This window comes from Leucopleurus acutus, assembly GCF_964270905.1.
Source record: "Leucopleurus acutus genome assembly, chromosome: 18".
In the NCBI taxonomy this organism is placed as follows: Eukaryota; Metazoa; Chordata; class Mammalia; order Artiodactyla; family Delphinidae; genus Leucopleurus; species Leucopleurus acutus.
In genome coordinates this window covers 68,608,557-68,627,763 of record NC_139160.1, presented here as the reverse complement: position 1 = coordinate 68,627,763, position 19,207 = coordinate 68,608,557, and the positions used below count along the sequence as shown (strand labels likewise).

The following is a 19,207-nucleotide window of genomic DNA, read 5'->3' as shown; positions in this document are numbered from 1 at the left end:
AGGCTTCAGTAGTTGTGGTACACGGGCTCAGTAGTTGTGGCTCGCGGGCTCTAGAGCACAGACTCAGTAGTTGTGGCACACGAGCTTAGCTGCTCTGTGGCATGTGGAATCTTCCTGGACCAGGGCTCAAACCCATGTCCCCTGCATTGGCAGGCAGATTCTTAACCACTGCGCCACCAGGGAAGTCCTCTCTTCAGTTCTGAAGGATAACTTTGCCAGATAGGGTATTCTTCATTGGCAGGTTTTTTTTTTTTCCTTTCAGCACTTTGAATATATTATTCCACGCTCTCCTGGCTTGTAAGGTTTCTAATGAGAAATACATGATAGCTTAATTGGGTATTCCTTTATAGATTACAATCTCCTTTTCTCTTGCTGCTTTTAGGATTTTCACTTTGTCTTTGATTTTTGACAGTTTCATATAGTGTGTCTTAGAGAAGATCATTTTGGATTGAAATAATGGGGTGATCTATATCTTTATGAATGTGGATGTCCAGATTTTTTCCCCAGGTTTGGGAAGTTCTCAGCCATTATTTCTTTAAATAAGTTTTCTACCCCCTTCTCCCTCTCTTCTCTTTCTGGAACTCCAGTAATTCATATATCAGTTCTTTTGATGGTGTCTCATGATTCACCTAGGCTCTCTTCTCTGTTTTTCATTCTTTCCTCTTTATTCTCCTCTCACTGGGTTATTTCAAAGTTCCTATCTAACTCACAGATTCTTTCTTCTGTGTGGTCTCTATTCTGCTGTTGGTACTCTCTGTTGCAGTTTTCATTTCTTTCTTCGAGTTCTTCAGCTCCAGGATTTCTCTTTGGTTCTTTTTTATAATTTCTGTCTCTCTGTTAATTTTCTCATCTTGTTTGCATATTGTTTTTCTGATTTCAGTTTTTTGAATTGCCTTTCTGGGTTTTCTTGTAGCTCACGTTTCCTCAGAACAATTATTTTTCATTCTTTATTGAGTAAATTGTAGATCTCCATGTATTTGGATTTGGTTACTGGGAAATTATTGTGATCCTTTGGTGATGTCACATTTCCTTGATTTTTCATGTTCCTTAGAGTTTGTGTCCCTGTTTTCATATTTGGGGTAGCAGTCACCTCCTCCAGTCTTTCCTAACTGCCTTTAGGAGAGATTCTGAAGCTTCCTTACACCTTGTATGAATACACCTGCTCCACACCTCCCGTTTTCCTTTATGGCAGAATTCTTAGGCTTGTGTGTCTTCTCCTGATCTTACAACACACTAGGCTGGCTGTTGATAGCCTCTAGTTTTCACAAAATAGGTGCTGCAGCTCAAGTTTGTGTTTTTTTCCTAGCCTTCTACCACATCTCGCTCTCAGGAGCATGTAAAGGGAGCTAGCCTGAGAGTGGGAGGAGGTGTGGGTGAGGCACGCGGGGTGCTGGGGGTGCCCGCAGGCCAGTTGGGAGGATCCTTGAGTGAGGCTTCCCCAGGGCTTGTGGACAGGCTTCCTGATGGAGTCCATGATGTAGACAGCAATTAATGACCTCCGAAAATCTAATCAGCTCTTCTTCCCATCTGCTCCCTGCCTCCAGTCATGGAGCCCCTGATTTAATACTGTGGATTCTGTGAGAGAGAAATGAGGCTCTTTGGCAGTGTCCCTACAGCTGGGGAAGCTGGGTGCTCACTCACCCTCTCCCTTTTCCCCAGGGGAGAAATCATGGGCCGAGAAGGTCTTGTTTAGCCGTAAGTGTTCCACCTTGGGGGAGGGGTGATGCTGGCATAGTCAAGCTGTTCCTCTTACCTGACCAGTGTGTCCAAACACATTTTTTTCCTGCTCTGGTGGAGTGCTGGAACCTCTCCTCTGGAAACCTGGATTACACCAGGGCTCTCTCATCCGTGGGTGACTGCCCAGGTCAGTGTTCTCCAGGTGCTCCGAGATGGCGGCTGAGAGGGGCTGGAGCCACTCACAGGTTCCTGCTGGTTCCACAGCCCCTGTTACCTGATGTGCAGGTGGGCAAGACTCCACCTGAGTCCCTTGGCGAATGGCGCTGGATCCCACAGCTCCCACAGAGGTGCTTTTGTCTGTGGATGGATGCTAATTTTTGTTGTTGGCCGGGGGGACAAAATCGAGGGACATCTTGTGACTCAGTACAGCGTTGACCTTGATGTCTATAATTTCTCTAATTCCACAGTGTTCTATGTACAGCTCTATAGTAAATATTGAAATACAAGCTTTGTTCAGCTTTTTCAATATTTTTGCTGTTCTGTTTGCTACTTTGAGCTTTTTATATACATTTTAGAATCAGCTCATCAATTTCTACCAAAAAAACACCCAACAAAAAACCCAGAACCTATTGTGACTTTCATTAAGATTATGTTGAATCTATAATTAAATTTGGGGAGAATTATCATTTTTACAATATTGAGTTCTGATCCATGAAAACATGGTATATCTCTCCACTTGTTATATATTTAATTTCTCTCAACAATGTTTTAAATTTTTAGCTACAGGTCATGCACATATTTTGTTAACGTCCATAAGTATTTCAGATTTTTTGGTGCTATTGCCAATGATACTGGATTTTTAAATTTCAAGTTCCCACTTTTTAATATATTTTATATTTTAAAATATACTAGTTCTCTGGTAGTATACAGAAATACAGTTGATTTTCACATATGGATCTTGTAGCCTAAGACTGCTTAAATTCACTTATTAGTTCAAGTAGCTTTTTTGTCAGTTTTTTAGGATTTTCTATACAATCATGTCAATTGCAAACAAAGATAGTTTTATTTCTTCCTCAAGTGTATGCCTTTTATTCTTTTCTTCTTTATTACCCTGGCTAGGCTGCACTATCCCATGTTGAATAGAAGTAGGGAGAGTGGAATCACACTGCCTTGTTTCCAATCTGAAGGGGGAAGTGTTTGATTATGCACCGTTAAAAAGGGTGTTAGCTGTAGGTTTTTCATAGATGCTGTTTATCAGATTGAGGAAGTTCTCTTCTATTCCTAGTTTGCTGATAATTTTTATCATGAATTGTTGAATTTTGTCAAATAACTTGTCCTGCATCTATTGAGATCATTGTAAGGTCTTTCTGTTTGAATCTGTTAATATGGTGATTCATTGATTAGTTTTGAAATACTAAACTTACATTCCTCAGATGAAACAGTCCTTGGTACTGATGTATCATCCTTTTTATATATTGCTAGATTTGATTTGCTAATATTTATTTGTTCAGGACTTTTTTGCATTTATGTTCGTAAGAGGTATCTGGCCTGTAGTTTTCTTTTCTATGAATGTCTTTATTTGGTTTTGTTATCAGGGTAATATTGACCTCATAAAAGGAGTTGTGAAGTATTCCTTCCTCTTCTGTTCTCTGGAAAAGTTTATTTAATACTAGCATTATTTATTCCTTAAATGTTTGGTAGAATTCACCAGTGAAGCCATCTACCTCTCTGAGTAAAAGTTATAGAAGAGTTATAGTTACTTTTTCTTTAGTGAGCTTTGGTAGTTTGTGCCTTTAAAGGAATTTTTCCACTTTAAGTTGTTAAACTTACTGGTATAAAGTTGTTCACTGTATTCCCTTATTACCCTTTAATGTTTGTCGATGTCCTGTCTTTGATTTCTTATGTTGGCAATTCATATTTTCTCTCTTTTTTGGCAAGGGACATAAAAGTAGAGCAACTAGTACAATGATTCTCATATATCTATCACCCGGAGTCAATAATGATCAACATTTTGCCACATATGCTTCATTAATCCTTTTTTTTTTTACTTGAATATTTTATTTATTTATTTTTAAAAGATGCTTTAGTTTTTTCATTTGTTCTTGTTTTTTTGGCTGCATTGGGTCTTTGTCGTGGTGCGTGGGCTTTTCATTGCAGTGGCTTCTCTTGTGCAGCATGGGCTCTAGGCACATGGGCTTCAGTAGTTGCAGCATGCAGGCCCAGTAGTTGCGGCACGCAGGCCCTAGAGCGCACGGGCTTCATTAGTTGTGGCGCATGGGCTCAGTAGTTACGGTGTGGGGACTCCAGAGCGCAGGCTCAGTAGTTGTGGCATATGGGCTTAGTTGCTCCGTGGCAAGTGGGATCCTCCTGGACCAGGGATCCAATCCGTGCCCACTCTGTTGACAGGTGGATTCTTAACCCCTGCACCACCAGGCAAGTCCCTACTTGAAGTGTTTTAAAGTACTACACATTATGATATTTCACAACCCCCAGATACTTCCATATGCATCTCTTAAAAGTAAGCTTTTTTTTTTTTAATAGAACCATATGCCATTATCCATTCCTAAAAATATTAACTGTGATTCCTTGGTGTCATCTTTTACCTAGGCATATGCCTGTAGGATTTTCCTGATTGTCTCAGAAATGTCATTTTATAGTTGATATGTTCAAATCAGAATCCAGACAAGGTCCACACCTTACCCAGGGCTGTTATGTATCTTAGGTCTCTTAATCCAGGGCAAACCACCCTTACTTTTATATTTTTTTAAATTTATTTTTATTAATTAATTTACTTATTTATTTTGGCTGCGTTGGGTCTTCATTGCTGTGCACAGGCTTTCTCTGGTTGCGGCGAGCAGGGTCTACTCTTCATTGTGGTGTGCGGGCTTCTCGTTGCAGTGGCTTCTCTTGTTGTGGAGCACGGGCTCTAGACACGCGGGCGTCAGTAGTTGCGGCACGCAGGCTCAGTAGTTGTGGCTTGCGGCCCCGGAGTGCGGGCTTCAGTAGTTGTGGCGCACGGACTTAGTTGCTCCGCGGCATGTGGGATCTTCCCGGACCAGGGATGGAACCCGTGTCCCCTGCATTGGCCGGACAGAGGCATTTCAAGCAGTGCCAGGCCACTAGGGAAGTCCCACCCTTACTTTCAAAAAAATTTCTTCCACAGAATGTTTCACATTCTGGGTTTATCTGTTTGCTTCCAGTTGGTATCATTCCATGATAGGAGTTTCTTCAAGCTGAGAGTAACTGTGATATGCCTTGGAGCCTCTGTCCCCCTGGGGATCCTTCCTTAGCTCTTATGCCCTGGAGGGGTGTGGAGTAGGGGCACCTCCCATTTCACGGCCTGGGGAACATCTGCTTCTCCATCCATCTCAGGCCAGGCCACTTCTGTGAAGCCTGGGTCTCCCTCACCTCTGACCTCCACTAACTTACGTGTAGCACTTCATTATGTATCTTTGTCTTGTACGCTGTGGTTTCCTGTGTGTTTTAAGTCTTGTCCTCACAAATCTTTTCTCTACTCTGTTACTGTATGTGTTCTTTAAATGTAATGTAATATTTTATGAAAGCATAACACATCAGAGAAGTGTAGAAATCAGATAGCTTGATGGATTTTCATAATTGGAGCACACCCATGTACCCAGCCCCTAGATCAGGTTGTCCTCATGACCTTCCAGGCATCGCTTTCCTCCCAGCAGTAACCTCTGTCCTGACATCCAGCAGCAGAGATTAGTCGGGCTGTGATTTACCTCCGTGTAAATACAATCATGGGAATTCCCTGGCAGTCCAGTGGTTAGGACTTGGCGGTTTCACTGCCACGGGCCTGGGTTCAATCCCTGGTCAGGGAACTAAGATCCCGCAAGCCTCACGGCGCAGCCAAAAAATTAATTAACTAATTCATTTTTTAAAACAAGTAAATATATAATCACTCAGTATATGCTGTTTTTGTCTGACTCTCACTCAGCACTGCTTTGAGGTTTATGCGTGTTACACAGAACAACCTTGTCCGTTCTCATTGCTGTAGCGTTTTTCTCAGTTTACCGCTGTTCATTAGCCCACTTTACTGTTGAGGGACATTTAGGTAGCGTCTAGTTTTGGGCCATTCTAAATGGTGCTGATCGGAATATTCTCGTAAGTGTCTTTTTGGTGAACCTGCATCCGCCTTTCTGCGGCACCTCTGCCTGGAGTGGAGCTGCCGGGTGGCTGGGTCCGCAGAGGCTTAGCTTTTATAGATGCCGCCAAATGGTCTTCCACTGCGGTTGCACTAGATCATTTTCTAAAATCCAGAATCTTGCCCTGTCACTTCGCAGGCTTACCTGCTGCCCTTCATTACCCCCATCACATGGAGTTGAAATCCAGAGCCCCAGCCTCCCTCCTTGGCCCCTTCTCCAGTGCTCCTGGCGCCCAGGGGTGCCCAGCTGTCCCCGCGACTCAGACCACCCCGACCCGTGCCTGCCTGTTGCCTGCATCTCCTGGAAGCCTCTGCTCTTCAGGCAGTGCTCTCCTTTAGGACATGTGATGCCCTGCTTCCCCGTACATGCCTCCTCCCTCCTCCCCCACCCCCTGCCCACAGTTTGTCTTATAATCATCTTTTAGTGTATCTGCCTCCTCAGGCCACCGCTCCTTAAAAACAAGGGCTGTTTCGTTTATCATTGTGTTCCTGGCGCTTAGCACAATGCCTGGCCCAAGTAGTTGCTCAGAAACTACTGAATGAGTGGGTGAATGAATAACCTTCAACTAGCCTGGAGGTACTGAACGCTGGGCAGGTGATAGTAACAGAAACTTGGTGGCTGGTGGATCACTCCTTGCCTTACAAAAACTTTAAACCGGGCTTTGGTCTGTAAGCTGAAAAGAGCAGGGCTTAAAGCACAGCCCCTCCCCCAGGAGTGACAGGTGGGGAGTCGCAGGCAGTTTATCATCTTTCACATTTCACAGCCGTCATTTGCTATGAACACCAATGAGAGCTTCAGTATTTCTGCCACTAAGAAATGGCAGCAATGTGTGTTTCTCCTAGTTGACCGCAGCATGTATTGGGAGGAGTTGTAGAGATTTTGGATTAAGCCTTGACTTTAAATCCAGGCCCTTCCATTTAATAGCTGTGCTGTTCTGGTTAAATAACTCTTCTGAGCTTCAGTTTCTACGTGTGAAATGGGACAATAATATGTACCTTGTGGGGCTGCTGGAGGATTGGCGAGTTCTCGGAGATCCGTCGACAGTCCCCATAAGGACAACGTTTCTTCCCTTCTCCCAGGGCAATAGGTGAAAATAACAAACTGCGCTTCAGCCAGTTTCTGCTGGGCTGTGTCTTCCCCGAAGATCTGGGCAGAGCTGGATTGCATTGGCACCTCTCCTTTTTCGTGGAGGAGAGGAGGGCTCAGCCTGCAGCTTGGGAAAGGACAGGGCCCCTCAGCTGCGGGGGGCGGGGGCCAGGCAGGTGCAGAGCTGGGTCTCAGGCCCCCAGGGGGACACCGGGCCGGGAAGCATCTCCTTTCCTCTTGGGTGCTAGCACCTGGGGAGGAGATGTAGCCCCCTGGGCAGTGTGGCCCCTGTGAGTTAGGGACCAGTGCTCTGGAGAACTGTCTTTAGTCCAAGATGGGTGAGCAGGAGGGGAGAGAGAAATTCCTTGACTCAAAAATAATTGAAATCATTATTGTATTGAAACAGTTTACGTGGATTTTGAAGGATTAGCTCCCTGCTGCCTCTGCACCAGGTCCACACTGGACAGCAGAGCCCTGGTCCTGGTTCTTAGGGGCCCATTCAGAGGACCGGCAGAGTGTGCATTGTTTTTAGGGGCTTCAACTAGGACTTTGGTAACCCTTAGACAGTTTTGTGAAGCATGGCCCTCTGGAGGGGATTGCTTTTTTCCTCTTTTGGGAGGAATTCCTGAGATACCAGGGAAATCTAGTAATACCAGCACAGGAGAGAAGAAGATACAGCTCATCCCACTGACCACGGGCTGGACCCACGACAGATGAGACGACTGATTTTCTTGCCCTTGGCTGACATTGCTTTGTTTGGTTTTTTTTTTCTTTTTTTAGGAAACTATTTTTATTTACTTATTTTTGGCTGCATTGGGTCTTTGTTGCTGCACGCGGGCTTTCTCTAGTTGTGACGAGCGGGGGCTACTCTTCATTGTGGTGCATGAGCTTCTCATTGCAGTGGCTTCTCTTGTTGTGGAGAACAGGCTCTAGGTGTGCGGGTTTCAGTAGTTGTGGTGCGTGGGCTCAGCAGTTGTGGCGCATGGGCTTACTTGCTCTGTGGCATGTGGGATCTTCCCAGACCAGGGCTCGAACCTGTGTCCCCTGCATTGGCAGGTGGATTCTTAACCACGGCACCACCAGGGAAGCCTGCTTTGTTTTTATATAAGAAAGTTGTTTGGTAACTAAAATGCTCAGGCTATTCGATTAGGAAAATGGCTGGATAAGCCCAGTGGAGGTTCCCTGAGTCCTTCTCTTTATTATGATCGAAAGATCATGTAAACTTAATTTAAAAAAAGGAAAATCCCCATGATGAAAAACAGTTCTGTTGTTTTTGAAACAAGTTTGAAAAAGTGATTAAACTGAATGTAGTAGCGTCTCTTCTCTGATGACCACAGAGCGCTAACAAGGGATTTTTACATTTTAACTGGATTTTGCTCTTCTAGGAGTGGACCGCGTGTTGTCTTTTAAGTGCTTTTCAGAAGCCAAGTATAGACCAAATTGGGCTTTTTAGTAATATTTCGGGTCCTGGGATCCGCTCCAAAACACCAGAGGCTGAGGTGTGTGAAACCAGGGAAGGCTGGTGTCAGCCTCCAGCCGGTCCCAGTAGCTTTTAAGGTAGGTTTTTGCTTTGCTTGTTTGGGTGGGGATATAGTTTCTAAGAGGGTTGGATTTACTTGGTTTAGTGCATTCAGTTCCTTCAAAGCCCCAGTCACTCCAACAAAATATATTTTTCTGGGAATTCTGGACTCAAAGTATTGACTTCCGTCAGCGAGCAGTGACCAGCTGCATGTTCAGGACTCACGGGAATGTGAGTAAATGGATCCACTTTATGTAAAGTATTTAAAAGCATGTTCAGACGGAATATTACTCAGCCATAAAAAGAAATGAAATTGAGTTATTTGTAGTGAGGTGGATGGACCTAGAATCTGTCATACAGAGTGAAGTAAGTCAGAAAGAGAAAAACAAATATCGTATGCTAACACATATGTATGGAATCTAGAAAAAAAATGGTTCTGAAGAACCTAGGGGCAGGACAGGAATAAAGATGCAGACGTAGAGAATGGACTTGAGGACACGGGGAGGGGGAAGGGTAAGCTGGGATGAAGTGAGAGGGTGGCATGGACATATACACACTACCAAATGTAAAACAGATAGCTAGTGGGAAGCAGCTGCATAGCACAGGGAGATCAGCTCGGTGCTTTGTGACCACCTAGAGGGGTGGGATAGGGAGGGTGGGAGGGAGACGCAAGAGGAAGGAGATATGGGAACATATGTATACGTATGGCTGATTCACTGTGTTCTACAGCAGAAACTAACACACCACTGTAAAGCAATTATACTCCAATAAAGGTGTTAGAAAAATAAATAAAAAATAAAAGCATGTTCAGCAACATGCCCGTAAGTTCCTCCCTAACTCCCTTTTTACTTGTAATTCAGAGTTTTAACTTCTCTCTCAGCTGTTTTAGTTGAATTTTACTTGGGTTAGAAAAGCACTGAAAGGATTTGAATGCTTTGGGAACACTTAATTAATCAAAAAACCCATCAGGCTTAATTTTGAGTTTTGTGTTTTCATTTTTTAAAAGGCTTCTTTTTAAAAAAGTCTTTAAAACTGGAGTTATGTGTGTGTGGGGAGTGGTTCCTCCTTCAGGCACTCTGAGGAAGGCATTGGCTTTTCTAGTTCGCACTCCTCTTGGCCACCTGACTGCCTCTAGGTAGCCAACATCTTGTTAGAGAAATTAAGCTGGTTTTTAATTATAATCTTAGCAAAAGGTAATTCTGAAGGTGAATCTGTTATCGCTACCGCAAGCATCGAGTCCTGGATTCCAGAGCCCCTGGAAACGGAGTTCGTGTTGTTCCTGATTTGCTGGGGCCGGCAGTGCCGACCAGCTGGGGCCCCTGTGCTGGTGGTTTCTGAGCGGTGCTCGGGGTTCCCTTTGTAGTGGAGGTGCTGTCTCCCGGGGTTTGGGGTTTGATGTTTGACGTCTTGCAGTCGTTTTTGGTGGTCATCTGCCAGAGCCTTCCCAACTAATTCATTCTGTCCCACAGCGTTGGCCACTGGCCGGCTCTCGATGGTAGCCGAGCTCCTGTTGCCCACATCTCCCACCACCTGCTGTGGCCTTGCCCCCTTGGCCTGGGTGAGGTTGGCGGTGGCCTGGCTTTGACCTTTGATCCCTCTTGTTCCTCCAAAGCTATGAAATATTACATTAAATACAGGGGGCCTAGCCTAGCCAGGGCCTTACCTGCATTTGTAACTATTTTATTCACTTTCGGGTAGGCCTGACTTCTAAAATGGTTATCTAGGAGTTGTTGAAATGGGTGTATTTCTCTTCTTTTTAGGACATTTTGTTAGCCAACGACCTAGGAGGGAATGAATGGCTTTATGTGATATTTTCTAATTGTTCTTCTGTGCTGCTTCTAACTTAAAGTTACGTTCCCAAACTCCCATTTCTCACCTAGGAAAGCAAAAGAGTCAAATAAAAATCATTTTAAGTTACACATTTCAGCCTTAAAATGTTTCTGAAAGACGAAACCTTTTAAATTGTCCACTAATGGGTTGTCATTCCCGTTCCCTCCACTGCTTTCTGCCTGAGTTGTCTTCAAGAGGAAAAAAAAGATCTTTGGGGGGCATACAACGTAGGGTGGGAGTTACCTGCCTTCACCCAGACCTGCTGGCCCTTCCGGTGCCCTGCAGAGGGGGTGCGGCTGGGGGCAGACCTAGATTCCTGGCTCTTCCCCGTTGACTTGCTCCAGGCAGAGTAAACATGCTTTGAGCAACTGCCAGCAAGCAAGTTAAAAGCTGCTCCTCTAGCAGGCCTGCAAAAAACATTCTAAAAGGCAAAGCATTTGCTGCGTTTCCTAGGGGGCAACTGTGGGAAGTCTCTGCTTGGTCAGCAGCCAGTGCAGACGGGCCCGGGGTGGCTAATGACAGCTGGCGAGGCCCGATCTTAATCCCATTCCCCGCCCCTCGGAGGCCCCTGCGTCCTGGGCCACACCTAGGACTTCTCTACCTTTCCACTGCCCTCCTTCCAGGAACCCAGGTAACAGTCACAGAGAAGTCTGTCTTGTTTCATTGTATGTTGGGTTCCAGAAAATAATTGAGTTTAAGGGAGGCCACTACAAAGCTGTTTTAGAAATACTTTGGAAATACTCAGATGATGGTGGAAATCGAAATGAAAAGATGTTAAGTTTTTGCTGCTGATTAGGGATTGTGAAGTGTGTTGAACTCAGATAAAAATGTAAACTGGTAATAATTACGGAGTGAGTAGCCTACGGATTGCCTTCTTTCCATGATCCCATTTAATCTTTTTTTTTAGCTCAACTTTCCTTGATGTGTGATTTACACACAAGAAAACTCACATTAAGTACAGATGGATGATTCTGACAAATGTATACGCCCATGGAACTACTGTCCTAATAGAGATAAGAAATCCCCTGACCCCATACTGGCTGGTCCGAGTACTGTCCCTAGAGGTTGGTTTTGCAGCTTCTGGATGAAGCTTTTGTCGGGCATGGATGTTTACTGCTGCTCCCGGGAAGGCTGGGAGGCAGTGCCTGGCCCTCAGTCATAGTCCGAGTCCAGAGCACTTCACCCTCCCTGGCCCTTGCATCCGTGTCTGGGCATCTGAAGGAAGTGCTGGTGGAGCCACAGGACTGAATGTGACGTCCATCGATTTTGCACCCTGAGCAGTATCTGAACCTGTGGTTTCTGTGATAGAGAAATTGAGAGATTCCAAACAGGCTGAAGGCCTGCGGGACCTCTGGGAATCTGGACTGAGAGGGAAATCCCTTGGTTCACTGCAGCAAGTATTATTAAGTGGCTACTGCATGCACTGAACTGTGCTGGCTGACGTGGAAGATGTGAAATGAAGTTTAGGCCCCCCACCCTTGAGGAGCTTTGTGGCTCCAAGAAACAGTTTAGAAAGAATGATTCCAGGCAAGACAAAGTGCAAAATGAAAATGCGGGGTCCCTTGTTCAGAAGGCGGAGAAGGTACTGTTAAAGTTCCTAAAATAGGCAGCCTTTTCCTTTCTTCAGTCTCTCTTGACTTGTCATGGTGTTTTTCAGTTGCTCTTTTATTATTTATATTTTATTTAATTATATATTATTATTTATTGTCATACTGCATTCTCAGCCTTGAGTTTTTCATTTATCTTTGTTGCGCAACTTCAATTTTAAGTTTAAATGCAAACATAGGAACACTTAACTCATATGTATGACAGTATTTTGTAACTTGTGCACACCTATGTACTTTATTCTTACCAGAACTGGAAGCTCTGCTCAAAACTGCCTCAACTATATTGATTTCCCTTCTTGACATGTGCCAACTCTACCAACACTGTCCGCCTTCGGCGCCTGGTGCTGGAGCGGAGACTGCGGACGGGAACCCGGGGGCTCTGGGGGTCGCCCTTGCCCCCCGTGTGTGTCTCGTGTGTGTGGCTGGCCTGTTGGGAGAGGCACCCAAGGAAGGAAGGAGAGGGTAGAGTTTCTGGCCTGCTGGTGTTTCTATGAACGCCGTTGTTGCGTCTTTCCTGCGTTCAGAGCCGGTTCTGCTTGGAATGGAAAGGTGGCCTCTCCCGGCTGCGCCAGGTGTCGATGTAGCTCGTGCCTCGGCCTCGCTGAGTCTCGCTGATCCCACCGGTCGTGGGTCCGCCGGGATCCTGTGCTTCTGGGTCGTGGGGAACACGGTGAGCCGCTGGGGCTGCACGGACCTCCTCTGCTGGCTAGTAGGCGCTCGTGCCCTCATCACTTACGCAACACACGTCCAGATACGATTGCTAACTGTCCTGGGATAGGGACCGCTTCTGGGTGCGCATTCCCCGGGCAGGCTACCCTGGTGTGTGCTCCGCGCCTGCGGAACGCCTGCGGAACACCTGCGGGCACCTTAGGGACGAGGATGGAAATGGAACCTGGTGGGGGGCGTTCCCGGGCCATGGCTGCCGGGGGCCCTTCGGGGGCTAGGAGTTGTTCCTGTTCTGCGTCTGCGCAGGAGGCAGGAGAGGACACCTCCTCCTGGAGCTGGCGGAGCCCCTGCAGGGCAGGGAGGGGCGTGAAAGCAGGTCTTCAGCCTGGCCATCTGTGTACATCGCGTTTCATCTCCTAGTTTCCCCGTCTGTAAACTGGACAGCGGTGGGGAGTGAGGCGATCTCGCTTTGAGTGTTAGCGTAAGCGAAGCATCTAGCATCTAACACGGTAAAAATGCTCTCAGTCCTGGGGGTGGCATTATTCATATTTTCCCCTCTGAGCCTGAAGCCGCGCCCACCGGGCAGGTGGGCTTTTGGTGATGAGGACTGTTCCGGGGTCCGACTCGCCAGGACACGAGCGGTGCTCCCCCGGCCGCGCCTCCCGGTGCCTGGGAGCCCGCCGCGGGCAGCGCCTCCGCTGCAGCCGCCCGCTCCGCATCCCACCGTCCCCTGCGGCCCTTTCCCGACGGCGCCAGGCCTGTCCAGCTGCTCCTGACGGACCTCAGAGTGCGCCTGGCGGCGGCCGACCATCACATCTCCCTAGTGGTCACTGTGTGTTTAAAAGATGGCAACACAGTGGCCTTTAAAATGGTGTGGCTTTAAAAGTTTTCTTTTTCTTCTAAGAATTTCTGGCGTGGGCAAAGCGTAAAAGCCCGCGGGACGGTTGCCAGGCAGCACTCGGAAGCCCCGTGGGGCATCAGGACCGGGACGCGCCGCTTGTCCTCGCGGACCCGCGAAGGCTCGGAGTCTGGGGAGACTGCGAGTGTGGACCCAGCCTCTGGATTTCAGAGGCACTGCGTCGCCCGGGCTGCTGGGCTCACGTCAGAAGGGTGTCCTGCCATACACGTTTCTGGGGTCTCCAGCGGGGCGGTGGGCAGGAAGCCCTGGCGGCTGTTGCAAAGAAGGCAGTGCGAGGGGGGAGCATCAAAGCGGCCACAGGACGCGCGGCCTCCCTGGAAGCGGCCGGCCCGGGAGAGGCTGACTGAGCTCCAGGGCAGAGGTCGAGGGGGCTTGTTTTTTCACCTGTTTCCTACAGCCCTAGAAACCTCTGAAGAATGACCGTGTAACTATAGCAGACACTCAAGCGTCTCTCCAGGGACAGGAACGTTACAGTAGGAAGGGACAGCGGTTCCTATACAAGGAGAAACGAGCACACATCACACGTGCCTTTTACCGACGTTCGGCGGCCCTGAGTAACGTCGGCTGAGGCCATGCCCGGGCCCGTGGCCACACGAGGTAGCGCATGGCTTCCGGGGCAGCGCATGGCTTCGCTGAAGCTGGTCCTCGCTGTGACAGGGGCCATCACGGGTTCGGTGGGAGTCAACTTTGACACACGATGTTGAACGAGAAAAGCTACTTATACAGCAGGCAGGCGGGGAGGCAGAGATGCGGGGCTGCTGGGCGTCCAGACAGGGGCGAGCGGCAGAGCCGTAACTTGGTGCGACCGAAGCCGGTCGTTTCACCTGTCTTTTCTAGCACAGTCTGACCTCTACAGCAGGCAGGCAGTGTTCACGGCTTAAGGATTTATCACTTAGAGAAAACAGTAAAATCTGTATGTCATCATTTCCAGCTGTCTAGCATTTCCTCCTGTCATTAAATATTAATACAGGATGAATATTTTTGTGGAGACACCTTTTTTCATTTTTAAAGGTTGTTTTCACGTTAGAAGCTGGTGTCCATTTAAATCCTTTGGCAGCTGGTATGTGTGTGTGTTTCTGAATATGGTCCCAGTGTGTGCAATAGTTAATTTGTAAACTAGCAGATTAAACTCTAAAATTAAGTCCTGCCTTTTACACTCTTGCCACCAGGTGGCTAAGAAAAAATATTAAGCAGGAAAACCCCAATAATTATGCGAAGGACTCATAATGACTTTCAATTTCTGCTTCAGTGATGAAATATGAAACTCTAGATGGACTGTGTTTCAGTAAGAAAACTGCTGAATAAGTGACAGAGGCATTTCAAGCAGTGCCAGGCCAGATGGACATTTCCATGAGTGTTTTTGTTTTCTTAAATATTGACAATGTTAAACTAACCAAATTTTGCTGAAATAAAACTTTTTGAGACTCTCTCTGAGCCTCTTCCACCTCTGGGCTGACCCCTGGATGTCCACATTATTCCTAACTAGTTGGGTTTGAGACAAGGGTTCAGCTTTTGGGCTTTAAGACTCCCAAGGGGAGGGTGACTAAGTCCTGATCACAGCAGGGCTTCTCAATCAGGAAAGTTGCTTGCAAAGGCATCGCTTGAGTTCATTTAGAATCAGTTCTAAAACCCAAAAGTAAAATGCATCAAGTTGAATGTTAATATATCTTGTATGTCTCTTCCACAGAGTCTTTTATTAATAAGATATTATAGGGAAATCTATGCATGGGGGGTGGTGACATAATAGGGTGGAAACGCCTTTAGGCTTTCTTTTCATGGAATGCACCTATTAAAGACAGCACCATGTGGCACCCCCCCACCCCATCCCACGTTGCTACGGCATCTTGAGATGGTGGATCTTGTCCAGTGAATTCAAAACCCAGTTTTGAATACAAAAACCAGTTTCCTCGCCGGTGCTCATGTGGCCACTCAACTTCTGTGCTTTCCACTTTGCCCTGCAGTTATCTAATTTATTAACTTTGACAAGTAACCTCTTGGTTGTACATGATTTTATTCACAATTCATTTTTCTGACTCAAAGTGAACATGAGTGCCTTAATCCTCTAATGGGACTTAATTGCTTGTTTCAGTGCTTAACTCTGATCCTTTCTCAATCCCCACAGGGATGAGGCTCTTCCTGAAGGATCTGTGTTTGTTGTTCAAAACACAATCGGAAAGGTAATGATGTTTTTCTTGTGAAAGGAGCCAGAAATGCAGAATATTAGTTTTCTATTACATAAGTAGTATTCTTAAACTAATATTATAAAGGATAAAATTCAGTAGGTAAAATGTAGAAAACTATAATTTGATCATTCGTTTAAATTTTTATTGCCAGTTTTTTTTTTTTTTTTTAATGGAAATAAGCTATCATCTTCTGTGGAAGAAAGTTACTGAACTGATTTTCTACAGAGTTGGAATCAACCAACACCCTGTGGCTTAACCATGATCATTTCTATGTAATATCAATCACCTTCCCAGGTATTTGCTTTGGCTCTGAAAAATGAAGGCCACAACTAATGCTTGATACGGCTTGATTCCCTCTCCCATTTATTACGTAGAATGTTCTTTTTGTTTTATTTATAAGGGGCTTCCTTGAGAAGAATATAAGCTAGTAGATATATAAGATCTTTATAAAGGAAGGAGTTGGGGTGGAGAACTTAGGTGGGAACAGGGTCAAGGGGAAAAGGGAATTAATTAACCTTCATCGGGTCCTGAGGCCTGACCCACAGTTGGCAGTCACTAGTGATTAGCTCTTAGGGAGGCAGGATGAATGCAGTTTTAAAGAACAGGCATAGAAGTTCAGAGAATTTAAATAACGTTCCCAGAGACCCACCGTTGTTTGTTAGGTGGTGGAGGTGGGAATTTGATTAGGCCTGTCATTGTACCACAGTGTCCTTCTTTACACTTACGTGTGTGCACTGTGCCCTTTAATGGCCATCCAGCCCAATGATGTTCCCTGCAGGGGCTGGCCTGACCTGACCATCAGTGTCCTACAACAGGCCTACCTGGGAGCATCTACTTCACATTAAAGCAGAGATGCAACCGCTCCTGATGGGCACTCTTCAAGTTGCTCTGGAAAAGCCCAAATGGCTCACCTACAGCTGTTTCTATCCGTTATTTATTGAATCAAGTACTCACATTTTATTCAAGACTCCAACCATAACCCATTGCCGTGGACGGAACTACTACATGGCAGGAGGAGAATGGGGTGGAAGACAGACTGTAATGTATGAGCCTCAGAAGGTAGCATTCCCTTCTGCAGCGGCAGTGCTGCCCTCTCGTAGCCTGGCCCAGAGGTGTGTGTCAGGAGGGGCCCAGTGTGTTTGTTTCTGGCCTGAGTGAATCACAGGCATATTTTGAGTTAGCCCTGGCTGTGGTCTGAGCGGATCTGGCCAATGAAATAGTCTTTTCACATATTCTGATGGCTGTGACCTTCACAGCAGCCCTTGGAAATCAGCTGAACATGACGTACAAGGAACAGGAGTATAGGGCGATAAGGAACGCGAAAACGAAAAACTAAACCCAAAGCTAGCAGAGGAAGGAAATAATACAGATGAGAACAGAGGTGAATAGAGAAAAATCAATGAAACCAAGAGTTGATTTTCTTAAAAGAGCAACAAACTTTTTAACTAGATTAAGAAAAAAAAGAAGATGCAAATAACTAAAAAATGAAAGAACGTTAAAACCCATTTTACAAAAATATGAAGGATTGTAAGAGAATACTGTGAACAATTGTATGGCAACAAATTGGTAACCTAAATGAAATGGACAAATTCCTAGAAACACATACCTTACTAAGACTGAATCATGATGAAATCGAAAATCTGAACAGACCTATAACTAGTAAGAAGATTGACTCAGTAATCAAAAGTCTCTCCACAATGAAAATTCCAGAACCAGATGGCTTTACTGGTGAAGTCTACCAAACATGTAAAGAGAATCAGCATGAGTTCTCCTCAAACTCTTCCCAAAAATTTAAAAGGAGGGAAACACTTCCAAACTCATTCAATGAGGCCAGCACAACTCTGATAACCGAAGGCAGAAGAAGACACTATAAGAAAAGTACAGACTAATATCTCTGACAAAGATTGATGCAAAAATGCTAAACAAAATACTAGCAAAGAGAATTCAATAACACATTAAAAGGATTATATACCATGACCAAGGGGCATTTATTCTTGGAATGCAAGGATGGTTCAACATATGAAAATCAGTCAATATAGTACACTACTACTTTTTTTTTTTTTTTGCAGTACGCGGACCTCTCACTGCTGTGGCCTCTCCTGCTGTGGAGCACAGGCTCCAGACGCATAGGCTCAGCAGCCATGGCTCACGGGCCCAGCCACTCCGCGGCATGTGGGATCCTCCCGGACCGGGGCATGAACCTGTGTCCCCTGCATCGGCAGGTGGACTCTCAACCACTGCGCCACCAGGGAAGCCCTATAGTACACTACTGTAACAGAATGAAGGAAAAAAAAACTATCATCTCAATTGGTACAGAAAATCATTTGACAAGATTCACCACCACTTCATGGTAAAACACTTAAACTAGGAATAGAAGGAAATTACCTCAGCCTAATAAAGGCTGTATATGACAAGCCCATAGCTAACATCACACTTAATGGTGAAAAAGCTTTATAGATAGGGATGTTTGCTTTTACCACTTTTATTCAATATAGTGATAAAAGTTATACGTGGACAATCAGGCAAGAAAAAGTAATAAAAGACATCCAAATTGGAAAGGAAGAAGAAGGATTCTGTCTGTTCACATGATCTTATGTAGAAAATCCTAACATTTCTACAAGAAAACTATTAAAACTAGTAAATGAATTCAGCAAAGTTGCAGGGTACAAAATCAGTGTACAAAAGTCAGTTGCATTTCAATACATTAATGATGAACAATCCAAAAAAAGTTTTTTAAACAATTCCACTTACAATAACATCAAAAAGAATAAAATACTTAGGAAACTTAACCAAGGAGATGAAAGACTTGTACACTGAAAACTACAAAACATTGTTGAAAGAAATTAAATAGAAAGACCTCTTCATGGATTGGAAGACTTAATATTGTTAAGATGTCAGTACCACCTAAACAGATTTAATGCTATTCTTGTCAAAATTCCCAATAGTGTTTCTTTCAGGAAAAAAACCCCCCCCAAAAAACCCATCCTGAAATTCATACGGAATTTCAAGGGACCCCAAGTGAGCAGAGCAATCTTGAGGAAAAAACAAAAAAACAATCAAGTTGGAGGTCTCATATGTCCTGATTTCAAAACATACTGCAAAGCTACAGCAATCAAAACAGCATGATATTGACATTAAGACAGCTATGTAGATCAATTGAACACAATAGAGAATGCAGAAATAACCCAGAAATAAATCCTTAGATATATGGTCAAATGATTTTTGACAAAGGTGGAAAGACCAACAGGGAACAGATGGTCTTTTCAACAATTGGAAAACTAGATATTTCTATGCAAAAAATGCAGTTGGGTCCGTCCTTTACACTGTATACAAAGATTGACTCAACAGGGATAAAAGTGCTCAACGTAAGAGCTAAACTATAAAACTCTTAGGAGAAGACACAGGGCAAAAGCTTCATGACACTGGGCTTGGCAAGGGTTTCTTGGATATGACACCAGAATGACAGGCAATAAAAGCAAGAATTGGGTGACATCAAAATTTAAAACTTCTGTGCAGCAAAAAACACAATCAACAGAGTAAAAAGGTGACCTCAA

The 19,207-nt window shown here is 45.1% G+C and overlaps 1 protein-coding gene across 3 annotated transcripts in view; it reads left to right on the top strand.

Moving 5' to 3' along the window:
• The window catches only part of GGACT (gamma-glutamylamine cyclotransferase), a 45,972-nt gene that overhangs the window by 20,296 nt on the left and 6,469 nt on the right, over nucleotides 1-19,207 (top strand). For 2 of the 3 annotated variants that reach the window (XM_082859190.1, XM_082859191.1), the window contains one exon: nucleotides 15,593-15,647. The exons of the other annotated variant lie outside the window; for it this stretch is intronic. In XM_082859190.1, the coding sequence (XP_082715316.1) occupies nucleotides 15,595-15,647 (53 nt within the window). In that variant the 5' untranslated portion in view covers nucleotides 15,593-15,594. The remainder of the gene's footprint in view (nucleotides 1-15,592; nucleotides 15,648-19,207) is intronic. 3 annotated transcript variants of the gene reach the window in all.